This window comes from Salvia hispanica, chromosome 1 (genome assembly GCF_029641045.1).
Source record: "Salvia hispanica isolate PSC_SH4W2 chromosome 1, Shi_PSC_v1, whole genome shotgun sequence".
Classification (NCBI taxonomy): Eukaryota; Viridiplantae; Streptophyta; class Magnoliopsida; order Lamiales; family Lamiaceae; genus Salvia; species Salvia hispanica.
The window spans coordinates 37,355,642-37,367,759 of record NC_142692.1 but is presented as its reverse complement, the minus strand read 5'-3'; the positions used below and the strand labels follow the sequence as shown (position 1 = coordinate 37,367,759).

Sequence of the window (12,118 nt, the reverse complement as noted above, 5' to 3'; positions counted from 1 at the left end):
GTGCTATTTCACAAAGCAAATTCATTTTTATCTCCTTCTCCACGTTCCCTTCTCTCTTCGATTTCACTTTCTGTTATTCTAACAAACTACTCAAATATTTATTCCCTTTATGTAACTCGATTTTTAAAATTCACTAGTATCACGCATGTGCTATGCACAGATTAATACTCCCTCCGTCTTAGGTTACTTGCACTTTTCACTTTGAGAGCGTAAATTACTTTTCACTTTGAGAGCGTAAATTTAAACATGAGTAATTAGTGTAATAAATTTGAAACAAATTACATAATATAATGTTTAAACATTAAATCATGGAGTAGGAAGATATTTTAAAGTCACCCGCCTCACCTAAAACTACAATAAAATAAGGAACAAAATAGATTTGCAATGCACAAATCAGTAATCAATATGTATCAATATGTATTAAAACGATCATCCATATAGCAAAATATAAGATGAGACCCATGAAAGTACTTTTTCGATGTATTGTGCTAATTATTTTCACTTTAATTTGTATTGCACTATTTACTCTAGGTAAAACCATGAATTTAATAATTTGAATGATTTAAATTTATAGAAAACATACTCCATATATAAAGCCATGACAAGAGATTTCAGTTTAAAAGCAATCCAAGAACGACAAACTTGGGTATTTTCCAAAGAGTTAAAGTGAAATGCAGATTGCATGGTATAAACCTTCATAAATTCCAACTTCAGATACTCAGGCATGATTCGGAATAGAGTGGTAATGATATGAGTTGGTGAGTGGCCCAAATCATAGAGCTGCTGGCGTACCATATTTTTGACATGCAAGGGATGGGGTTGATCACAAACCTGGAGGCAATAACAACATCTTGTCAGCACAATCAAACGGCGTAACCGACACCTCCTTCACCTTCTTCGCCACCAAGCTTAGGCATTTTATTCAGCGAACAATGTCAGGCAAGCAGCTAATGGAAAAGTGGGAAGCGGTTTAAATTACTACTAATAAGTGGGAAATACTGGGAAAAGCGCCAAGCAACCAATGTTTAGGAATAACCTCCCACCACTCCACTCTTCGATTTACATATTTACTACTACGTCAACAAAAAAAACAGTTATATTTAAATAATAATAATCTCTATTTCCTAAATATCCCCATAACTCTTTTTATTTCCCTAAATACCCCCAAAACTCCCTTTTTATATATTGTATAAATTCTCCTCAAATATTCTAACAACTCCTCTATCTCTATCAATTTCTCATCTCACACACATATCAACCGCGGCTTCTTTAGTTCATGCTCCGGCACACCGTAGAGTCGGCGACGACTTCGAAGGTCGTAAGTAATGGATTTTTCTGGCCTAAGTTGAGCGGTGGTGGGGTCGGTCGATTCTAACAATTTGGAAGACAGAGAGATGAGAGAGAGAAGAGAGAGAGAAAGGAGAGAGTTTTTGTTGAGACTTGAGAGAAAAATCCTCACACGTTTATTGCATATTTATTTCAAAGGGTAAATATGTATTATGCTCATTAATTTTAAAATAGATAAAAATCATGAACCGGTTTTAAACGTGAATTACCTAAAATATCCAATTATGTACGTAAAAATTATGTATGTTTATCACTGCTTCTTCTGGAAAATAGTCATTCATAATTTTTCAATTTTTTGCAATTAAAAAATATGACAAAATCAAATAATGTGACAATAAAGGATATCATTGTTATAGGCAAAGTAATGTCATTCTAGTTTGAGTGTCGATTAAGCGACATTGATTTATCCAAAACGACATGGTTTTGTGTAACATTAGTTTTGATATACACATTTGTGTGACAGTTGTGAAAAAATATGAGAAATTATAATTTTATATTCAGATAAAAAGTGATACCGACTAGAAATCAATGAAAAAAAATTTATACTAATTTAAATAATGATCTTCTATTATCATCATCATTTATTATTATTATTTTATTATTATATCTATAAAAATCGTTACCAATCTCGTGTAAGCACAGCTCAACGACTCTCTTCAAATTATAGCCGTTAGCCTCCTTCAAAACACAGCAAAGCAAAATATTCACACAATTCTCATTGAAACCCTATTCAAAGATTGAATGCGTATATAATTTCGAGAATTCAATTCACAAAAATCATTCCTTACTCTCTCTCGCTATTTCATACATTCATCGATTGTTCATTGGATCTTGATTTGTTTCTTCTCTAACCAGTTCTGTTTTCTGCAGGCTGCTCTGTTTTCCTTCTAATTTGTGTTTCTTCGGCTCACGGATTTTTTGCTTGATTAATTTGTATCAACAGTTGTATATCGCATATACACATCCGTTTATTTTTGTGATTTCATTCGATTTCTGTGATTTTGTTGCTAACGTGATGGAAACAGGAAGCAATCGTTCATCTGCATCTGCAAACAAGTCCCAATCGCGACAACCGCTTCAGGAACAATTTCTTCAGAGAAGAAGTTCGCGGGAAAACGTATGTTAATGTGCCGTTATCGTTTAGTGTTTCCTTAATTTAATTGATTATTCAGTAATTTTGTTGTGGTGTCTATGAATGTAGCATAGAAACTGCTAGGTTTATCAGAATGCCTGTTTTCGCTTAGTTTGCTTCGAGTAATTTGGATTTCTTTTCGGAAACATTGCATTTTGAGTAGCTAAATTGTTCAAAATTTTGGGGCTTGGATGTGATTTGTCAGCCTACATTTATATGTGTTTGGTTGTATATGAATACAGCTTATAAGTTCTATCTTTGCCTTCTCGTTTGGTGATAAAGCTGCAAACAGCTCAGTTTATCATAATGTCTGTTTTCGTGTAGTTTGCTTCGAGTAATTTGAATTTCTTTTCTGAACCATTGCATTTGAGTAGCTAAGGAGTTCAAAATTTGGTGTCTGGATGTAATTTATCAGCCTACATTTGTAACTGATGTGGCTGTTTTGAGAGTTCTGGTGTTGTTTCTGGTTTTTAATTGGTTATACTTTTATCTTTCATATGAATAATCTTCTGGTTTTATATGGTTTGTCAGCCTATGTTCATAAATGGTGTGGTTTACGCGAATTATTTGTTTATGAAAGAGCTTCTCTAGTTAGCCAATTATGTGTGATGTTTTTCTGATTTATTCATTTCAATAATTTTGTTTCTGTTGGCAGTTGGATCGGTTCATTCCTAATAGATCGGCAATGGATTTTGATTATGCGCATACCATGCTGACAGAAGGTAAGAGAGGTAAGGAAAATCCATCTATGAACTCTTCTCCATCTAGGGAGGCATATAGGAAGAAGCTTGCAGAAACCTTCAACATGAACAGAACCCGAATTCTGGCTTTCAAGAATAAGCCACCTACTGTTGTTGAGGCCATTCCGATTGACTTCTCAGTGGCTGCTCACCAACCGAAAGCTGCCAAACCTCGTCGCCACATTCCACAGGTTGGTGCCATCCTTCATATTGAAAGCTGTAGTGGGGTTATGCTTACTCTAATAGATGTTTAGATGCTAATGAATTGGATGTTTGTTACAGACTTCGGAGAGGACATTAGACGCCCCTGATATTCTGGATGACTACTATTTGAACTTACTAGATTGGGGAAGCAGCAATGTTCTTTCGATTGCTCTTGGAAGTACTGTCTATTTGTGGGATGCCTCAGATGGAAGCACCTCGGAACTTGTTACTGTCGATGATGAATGCGGCCCCGTGACCAGTATCAAGTGGGCTCCCGATGGAAGGCACATCGCCATTGGTATGAACAACTCCGAGGTTCAGTTATGGGACTCGACTGCTAACAAACTTGTAAGTTCCTTTTCATGTTTGTTTGTACCTTGTTGATTGTTCTGTCTTGCTCTTCTCAATTTCTAAAACGCGGAATCATTCGTGTTCTGTAGCTGAGAACTTTGAGAGGCAGCCACACAGCACGAGTTGGTGCTATGGACTGGAACAGCCACATCTTGACTACTGGAGGGATGGATAGTCGGATCATCAACAACGATGTCAGGGTGAGGGCGCACGTCGTTGAAACCTACCGAGGCCATCAGCAAGAAGTCTGCGGGCTCAAATGGTCAGCCTCAGGCCAGCAATTGGCCAGTGGTGGAAACGACAATCTCCTCCATATATGGGACAGGTCCATGGCGTCGTCAAATGCTCCCTCGCAGTGGCTTCACAGGCTCGAGGACCACACAGCCGCTGTCAAGGCACTTGCATGGTGTCCGTTCCAGGGCAATCTTCTTGCCACTGGTGGAGGAGGAGGCGACAGGTGCATAAAGTTCTGGAACACACACACTGGTGCGTGCTTGAACTCAGTGGACACAGGCTCACAAGTCTGCGCGCTTCTGTGGAACAAAAATGAGCGTGAACTGCTGAGCTCTCACGGTTTCACTCAGAATCAGCTCACTCTATGGAAGTATCCTTCAATGGCAAAAGTAGCAGAGCTCACTGGACATACATCTAGAGTCCTTTACATGGCTCAGGTATATATCATTTTATCACACATTAAGATTTCTAAACGTGCGTGTTCGCCTTTTTTGACATATCCTCGTGTATTTCCAGAGCCCGGATGGATGCACAGTCGCATCTGCAGCAGGGGATGAAACTCTTAGGTTCTGGAATGTGTTTGGGAAACCCGAAGTAGCCAAGACGACACCAAAGACAGCAGCTTCTGAGCCGTTTGCTCACTTGAATCGCATCAGATAAGCTGTGTGCTCGTTTTCTGATAGCTGCAGAGGCTGAGAGAGAAGAGTGCAGATTTATCAGAGTTTTTATACTTCATTTTTTCATTCTTTCATTCTTTCATTCTTTCTATTTCTTGTAAAGATTTGGTGAATTCTGAGCTGAACTTCAGGATTTGATTGTGTTGATTTTTACATGTAAATTTCTTTTGTACATGGAGTCACAGATTGTGACAAATGTATTCTAAATTATTCATATATACAAATAAAAACGCTCATGATCACATCATGTTGTACTATATCCTTTTATTCACGTAACAAATCTATTCTAATATTCATAGATACTGAATAATAACCTCATGATCATTAATCACTATCAGTTGCAAATTTTAAGTTAATATTTAAGAGCATTTAGTGAGTGTCCTGTTTATCATGATTTAAATTACTCCATCCGTATTCCGTACTATGTCACTCACAATTTTCTTTTTAGGTCCTGAATTCAGGATAGATTTTTTACTGTAATTAGTAGTATCTTAAGTATAATGAGAAATCACGGAACACTTAGTTTACAATAAGTATTAATTAAATTGTCGAGTTCTTACTTAAAAATAGTAATATAAATAGTTTGTGATGAGCCGAAACAGAAAATTGCAAGTAACTTGGAACGGAGGGAGTATTACATTCACATTTCATATAACACCCCCCATTTATTTTGTAATTTGTTTGTAGATTCTTATTAATATAAGCAATGATTAACAACCGATAATTTATTGTTGGAGTTCATACTTTTTAAAAAATTTATTTATTTTCTCAACAAGTACCAGCTTCCAAAAAATATTTGCCCTTTGGAATCATAGTTCCACTTTTGCCTACAAAAATAATATACCCAAACGGAAAAATACAAGTAAAACATGAGAAAACTAGAAACAATCTCTGATCAAACAAACAAAACTATTTGTATTCATATCAACAGACTCCTCACCACCAACCACCATAGCTCCTGAGCTCGAAAACCTACGTGAACTGCCTCCTCATGTACGTGTCCTCGTGCACGAAGACAGGAGGGGCCTCCGTGTCCTGTGGCGGGAACTGAGGTTGTCCCATGGCAATAGCACCCCGGCCGGGAGGAACAGGTGCGCCCCACGCTTCGCTCCCATCCTTACCGGAGATTAAGGCGAGGTAGTAGAAGATCCCGAGAGTCACACTGGCGAGGGACAGGACCGCTGCTCCAGCAAAAACACCCGGTTTCACGACGTAACAGTAGTAGTTGCCGAAGTACAGGTTCTCCTCGCCGTGCTGGTTGTTGAGAGCCGCACCGGTGAGCAACAGAAGAAACGCGACGACGAATGTGAACCTGAACGTTTTGAAAATCAGTGGTATAAACGATGAATTTTATCGTTTTTCTCGATTATCCTATGACGAAACTCATGGTTTTTCCAGCAATATACCCCTTTGGGCTAGAAAGTGATATTTACCGGGAACCCTACCAATTTACCGGCTCCAGTGTTTTCTTGTCCAAGAAGAACAATGAGGAGCATAGCAAGCCATTTTTCGTTGCATTCAAGATAACCAAATATGCGTCACATAATCATGCATGATCACATTTGGGGAACTCACACGACTTCATGAGCGTTATACATAGAAACGACGTGATAGAGGATTAGTTACCAGGAGACGACAAAGCACACGAGGGCTGTAGTCCAACTAGAGCTTGATTGATGAGAGACTCTCCAGCAGCAAATGCATCCAGTCGAAATGTTGATTATAATTTGAGCCATCATGAGAGAAACCGCTGCAGTCAAGCCGAGGACTAGCGCAGGACTCCTCGGATACACACACGTAGAAGGGGATGGAAACATAACTTGGCTACCCTGCAGCACGATAAGGCATTGAATTAAAGACTTGATCGAGAAATTTGGTCAAAAAAAAGAGCAAAAGATGAGCCAACACAACGACTTGCAACACACTTCGTAGGGACTACAAGAAATGCAAAAATTTCCAACTATCAGCAAATTGATCAGAGTATTAGATGATAAATATTTGATACTAAGTTATGCATGTCAAGAAAAGGTAAGGGGAATGAAACTGATTGGTGCGGGTTTAGAGTCTTATCGTCTTTTTGCAGGTTCACACATACCATTGAGAATTCAACAAGCTCAAGAAATCAAATAATTAGAGACGAAAATGGATGCACGAATCGTGAATATAAACTAGTCTTTTTCAGTTAATGCTCCAAAGCTACTTCACATATACTGAATTGACTCAGAAATGCCTCAGCTTGTACAATCAAACATGTTATGAGATGATCCAATTATGAGGCACCGGGAAGTATTAGTAGTAAACTAGCGCTTGACGCGGCTGATACCGGAGGCTAGTTGAGACAAATAGAGATATGCATATGCCTACTTCTCTCTTTTGCAGGAACTGAGAATGGGGCTTCTCTTTCTTCTTTTCTCCTCTCTAATTCACTCAATAAAATTCGTGAAAAATAGGAAAACTACGTAGATATACACTAAATATATATGCTCAATACAGCAAGATGAAACACTTCATCCATATAAAATCACAATACAAAAATTAAGGAAACTTAAAGAGAGACTGAATCACCTAAAACATGGAACTAAACCTCAACTAATTATATCTACATACATTTCAAAATCAATATTACTACTTTAACCAATGCAAAAATAACAAGAAAACCTTGTTTCTGCCTAATTCTTGCAAACTACATCAGTTATTTACCATCACATTCAACTCTCTTTCCGCAAATCAAATTAATATTCACCAAAACAAGTTCACAATCCAATCTTTAAATTGCTATTTTAGCTTCAATCAAATGAACTATCCAACCTTTTTGCCTAAAAGCTTCAAAAACAGAGCTTTGAAAAATCAATCAAATATTTCCCTTTTCAGGAAATAAAAAGCCCTACTTGAATTAGCTAGAGGGGAAATCTAAAACCATTATTCCCTTGAAACAGAAAATTGTGAATAACCAAACAAAATATGAATGAATGCAAACATAAAAAGCAAAAAAAAAAATGAAATTTGAGTAAAGCAAAAATCTACCTTAATCCTCTTAGCCTCAGCAGCAAAGCCTGTGGCAGCAGATAACAGCCCAAGAAAACCCACAACACAGCACACTATAATCACTCGTCTCTCCATTCCTTCTCCTCTCTCTCTCTCTCTCTAAAGCTTTCTCTGTATTGAAAAAAAGACTGCTTTTTTAGAAGGAAAAACTAAGCATTGTGTAAAAGTGTTACAGTATATGCATTGAGTAAAAGAGAGGATTTTTGGCAAGTGCCAACAGAGATTCTTCTATTGAGAGATGCTTTTTGTTGTTTTCAGTAATTTGAATATCAAAGATGAGTTCTTTGGATTAAATAAAGAAGATATATTACTCCGTATATATTTTTTTCATATTTTGTAAATTGAAATATTTATTTTTGAAGTATCTTTTGGCATTTTATTTGTTTTATTACTGCTAAGTTATATATTTCGATTTATTGAATTTATTGAAAGAGTTGCGTTTAATGAAGTATTAATGAGTTTGAAATTAATCAAATAATTTCGATGGTCTCACATCCATCATTTGGGTTAGGATTTAAACCCACATCATAAATTAAAATATAGTGCGTATTTATTAAAATAAATACTTACATAAAATTTAAAAATTTAAATAGGCAAATTTACAATAAATATAACTCTTTGAAGTGAAATATAGTGCTCATAGAAAATTGATCGTGATTACAGCACCACAAATTAAAAAGGTGTAGTACTTCTTCTTTTTTTTCTCTTCTTTTGGCATTATTGTGGAACAATTTAGTCAGTGTTATCATAATGGATTTTGACAATTAGTAGTATGACATTAAATAATGAACTTGATCTCACATCTACTATTATTAATTGAGACTTAATAGTTTCATTATTTGTAAGAGGGATCATATATGTTTGATGTCTCACTTTTATCGCGAGTTCATTAATTATGATTAATATATAAAATTAGTGAATTTGTATAGAATTTAATATACTAAACAATTAAAATTATTTTTATACACAATGAATTCGTTATTTTTATACAATTGGATGCAAGAGACCAACATAGTTATAAATATCTCTCAAGGGAAAACGCCTTTGTCTATTGTCATCTTGATTAAATATTCAACTAAAAAAATAAGATGACACGTGAATTGTTATATTTTGTGAACATCGATAGATACCATGTGATATTTCGGTGGAAAAGCGAGGAGAGACATGTTATAACATAATTATAATTTTTTTAATGTGGTAATGTATATGATGCCTAGAAAGAGTAATTATATGTAGCGGAAACGAATTTATACATGGTATAAATTATGTCCCCCAATTTTAAAAATCAATTGAAAATCATAAAATTTGTATTTCTTCTTAAGTATCTCACGACAAAAAACTTGGTGAAATTATATTTGATATGGTAGTTAAAGAATCATACTGATACATGAACATCATTGGCGTTGAGTTAAACTACATAGTCTATTCAAAGAAAATGACATCGTTTCTTCGAAATATATCAACAATACTTGTTTCTTTCTATCGTTGGATAACTGAGAACAAACTCAACCTTCATGACTTTTCCAACTGACTTTTCATTGTTTTCATCATATGCATGGATCACATGTATTTTGGGTAAAAGTGGAGAGTTGGTGTGGAAATTAAATAGATTGGGCAACAACATATATCTCTCAAATATTTGGATTGGAATCCAATTCCCCAGCTTGTGTCACTATCAGTTTAAGCGTCACAAAAAGACATGGATACAAAGATGTTTGTATATATATTTGGAAGAATTTAATAGAGGTGTGACAAAAGAAAAGATTGATAGTAGTAATAGAAAATAATTGTACTATTACTGAAGGCCATACACAAGCAAAGCTCCAACACCACCAACACCAACAAGAAGGCCTATGATGACTCCAATGGGTAAATTTGCACCTCCACCAACAGCCTTCCCTGTCTCCACATCATACCTTGCAAACCTCTTCTTTGGTGCTCTGCACTGCGGGCATGCGTACTCGTCCGGCTGCACACGCCACATCATCAACGAAACAAAAATTATAACTATGTTTTAAACTGATATTTTAAAGGATAAAAGCAAAATCTTACTTGATCATCGAAGGGCTTTGAAAGGGTGTAAATGTAACCGCAATCGAGGCAAATGTGAGTAGCACGAGCCTGAAACACGCGATTTATTTTGAATTCATACGTGTTGTTTGTGCACGGAAAATTCGCAGTGTGTATAGCTAAGAGAGAAATAATGCCTTTTGCGAATCGGTTAGTTTCCTCCCAAATGCAGGTGGAGCGGGACGCTTAGGTAGCCTTTTCACATCAACTTCGGCCCCTCTGCACCAAAAGAGGTCATAGTTTGGAGTTTGTACAATATTTAGAGTTTGCATTTGATTACATCCTATATATATATTGAATAAATAATAGTAATAAAGAGTGAGAAAAAATAAGAAACCTGCTGACAACAAAATAAACAGAATCAGGCTTAGCCTGAATGGCAGTTTTGGTAAATCCAAGCTTATCAGCAGGCCAAAGCTCATCACCGAAGAAGCTGCTTGTGTAGAGCACTTGGTCCCCAGCCTTGAGCCCGGCTCGTGCTGCATTCCCTCCATTTTCGACAGCCTGAATCGTTAGGTTGAGATATTTTTATATAAAGTGCTAAAACAATGAAACAAAATCGAATATGCACCCTTAAAAGATATGACACTTATAAGGAAATACTTGTTTCTATTACTGAAAATATTTCTATATCATAAGCCCTCTTTCCATAGCACCTAACTAACAAGGTATAATCTATTACTCCGTATTATTTAACTCATGTGTATTCTAAGGAGTCGTTCGGTTGACAATATTGAAATAATAAATGAATATGTATTATATTCGATTTATGAGATTGAAGCTTACAACATATAATTTGAGACGTATTATGACAAGATGAAGAGTCATAGCATTTCTCCTCCAATAAAAATAATAATTGACTTCAAATTAAGGGGAAAGAAAATACAAGAAGTGTACACTAGCAAGTAAGTAGTACTATCTTCTCATAGTATGTTTTAAAAGCATCTTTCAAACAAAACAATATTCTATGTCATGATTGGTCTCATGTTGTATCTGGCTATAATATTGTCAAAGCAATGGAACGATACTACTTGGTACTATAATATTGTCAAAGCAACGGAACGATAGAGATTAGTATTACTCACAGTGATGACAACTCCACCACCTTGCTTTTGGCCTAGAGTCAATCCCAATGGCTTATCAACTTCAACCTCAATATTCTTGGCAGTTCCAGCTCTTGCATTTACCTCAAACCCTCTCCTTTTCACACTTGTCACACTCCCAATTCCCTCCAAAACAAGTGGATTGAACACACCCCTTTTCCCTTCTTGAACTGACACTCCTTGGAAACTGCTTTTCTGATCCAACAAGGTTAATTCATTATTACAAAATAAATACTACTCCTACTACTAACATTATTGAAAATGCTGAGTACCTGAAGAAATTGAGGGTGCAAGAGATTGGAAGTGTTGGTGTTGAGAGAGATTGTGTAGGAAGAGGAAGCAGCCATGGCTCAGTTCTCACTGTGTGTAGTGTGTGTGAGACAGGTGGAGGATTGTTGGTTGGGATTGGATTTGTTAGATAGAGTTGGAAGAGGAGAGCCACACTTACGATACTGGCCAGTACAATGAGAACACGTCACCATGTTTATTCTCCTCAACTATGTTATCCACCTTGGATTTTGAATTATTGCAAACTTTCATTTTATTTTTTATTTTAGTTATTTAGCTTTCGATTTTTCCATATAGTTCTACACTTGGTATTTCATTTATTTTCCTTCAACATGACTAATGACCCATAATAAAATACATGTTAATAAAAGAGAATATAAAAAGATGACATATTATTTAGAATAAATTCAAGAAGAAAGGTGGCAACAATATACGACTCAATTGGTAAAATATTGTCACGCATCTAATTCAAAATTCGTTCATAACATAGGTAAATAAATAATCATTATTAGATTAATTTATTAAAAAAATAGGAAAGAAAATATACATCATAAATAAAACAACGATATTAGTCACAGTCACACTTAAAATGTGATACTTATGCTAATAAACACCTAAAACTGATGCGTAATGTATTACACATTGTGGAATTTTGACCATATTTTAAGCGAAATTTAGTGTTTGCGTGATTCTTCAAGCTATATAAAAACTCAAAATGGAGGTTATAAATTAAAATTTGTTGCAGAGTATACGTAAGCCTTGATAAAAATAATTTAACGTACTCAAATATTTGAATTGATTTGCATGATTCATTCTATGGTGGATTACTCGACATACACTAATAATTCCAATCAAATTGTTTACATGATTCGGCCCAAGATGTATAACTTGGTTAGCATTCTAATTCTGCAATTGATGATTAAAAGT

The 12,118-nt window shown here is 35.7% G+C and overlaps 3 protein-coding genes across 3 annotated transcripts; 1 reads left to right on the top strand and 2 right to left on the bottom strand.

The window, feature by feature from the left end:
- Positions 1 to 2,007: 2,007 nt before the first annotated feature.
- Positions 2,008 to 4,929, top strand: LOC125219121 (cell division cycle 20.2, cofactor of APC complex-like). Its single transcript, XM_048120999.2, has 5 exons — positions 2,008 to 2,464; positions 3,135 to 3,410; positions 3,502 to 3,771; positions 3,864 to 4,445; positions 4,525 to 4,929. The coding sequence occupies exons 1-5, from the start codon at positions 2,363 to 2,365 to the stop codon at positions 4,666 to 4,668; spliced, it is 1,374 nt and encodes a 457-aa protein (XP_047976956.2). The 5' UTR covers positions 2,008 to 2,362; the 3' UTR covers positions 4,669 to 4,929.
- Positions 4,930 to 5,429: 500 nt separating this feature from the next.
- Positions 5,430 to 7,996, bottom strand: LOC125219674 (protein VASCULATURE COMPLEXITY AND CONNECTIVITY-like). Its single transcript, XM_048121719.2, has 3 exons — positions 7,710 to 7,996; positions 6,312 to 6,514; positions 5,430 to 5,997 (listed from the first exon to the last, which is right to left on the bottom strand). The coding sequence occupies exons 1-3, from the start codon at positions 7,803 to 7,805 to the stop codon at positions 5,658 to 5,660; spliced, it is 639 nt and encodes a 212-aa protein (XP_047977676.1). The 5' UTR covers positions 7,806 to 7,996; the 3' UTR covers positions 5,430 to 5,657.
- Positions 7,997 to 9,355: 1,359 nt separating this feature from the next.
- Positions 9,356 to 11,334, bottom strand: ENH1 (rubredoxin family protein). The gene is made up of 6 exons (XM_048121513.2): positions 11,176 to 11,334; positions 10,886 to 11,098; positions 10,138 to 10,304; positions 9,938 to 10,019; positions 9,783 to 9,851; positions 9,356 to 9,699 (listed from the first exon to the last, which is right to left on the bottom strand). Exons 1-6 carry the CDS (start codon positions 11,248 to 11,250, stop codon positions 9,526 to 9,528), a joined length of 780 nt encoding a protein of 259 aa, XP_047977470.1. The 5' UTR covers positions 11,251 to 11,334; the 3' UTR covers positions 9,356 to 9,525.
- Between the last annotated feature and the right edge of the window lie 784 nt (positions 11,335 to 12,118).

Coding starts and splice junctions, on each gene's coding strand:
- LOC125219121 (XM_048120999.2), top strand. CDS start 2,363: ATGGAAACAGGAAGCAATCGTTCATCTGCATCTGCAAACAAGTCCCAA. Junction 2,465..3,134: donor GAAGAAGTTCGCGGGAAAAC/GTATGTTAATGT, acceptor TTCTGTTGGCAG/TTGGATCGGTTCATTCCTAA. Junction 3,772..3,863: donor ACTCGACTGCTAACAAACTT/GTAAGTTCCTTT, acceptor CGTGTTCTGTAG/CTGAGAACTTTGAGAGGCAG.
- LOC125219674 (XM_048121719.2), bottom strand. CDS start 7,805: ATGGAGAGACGAGTGATTATAGTGTGCTGTGTTGTGGGTTTTCTTGGG. Junction 6,515..7,709: donor CTGAGGCTAAGAGGATTAAG/GTAGATTTTTGC, acceptor ATCGTGCTGCAG/GGTAGCCAAGTTATGTTTCC. Junction 5,998..6,311: donor GTGTGCTTTGTCGTCTCCTG/GTAACTAATCCT, acceptor CAAAACGTTCAG/GTTCACATTCGTCGTCGCGT.
- ENH1 (XM_048121513.2), bottom strand. CDS start 11,250: ATGGCTGCTTCCTCTTCCTACACAATCTCTCTCAACACCAACACTTCC. Junction 11,099..11,175: donor TGCACCCTCAATTTCTTCAG/GTACTCAGCATT, acceptor TTGTTGGATCAG/AAAAGCAGTTTCCAAGGAGT. Junction 9,852..9,937: donor AACTAACCGATTCGCAAAAG/GCATTATTTCTC, acceptor CGCGTGTTTCAG/GCTCGTGCTACTCACATTTG.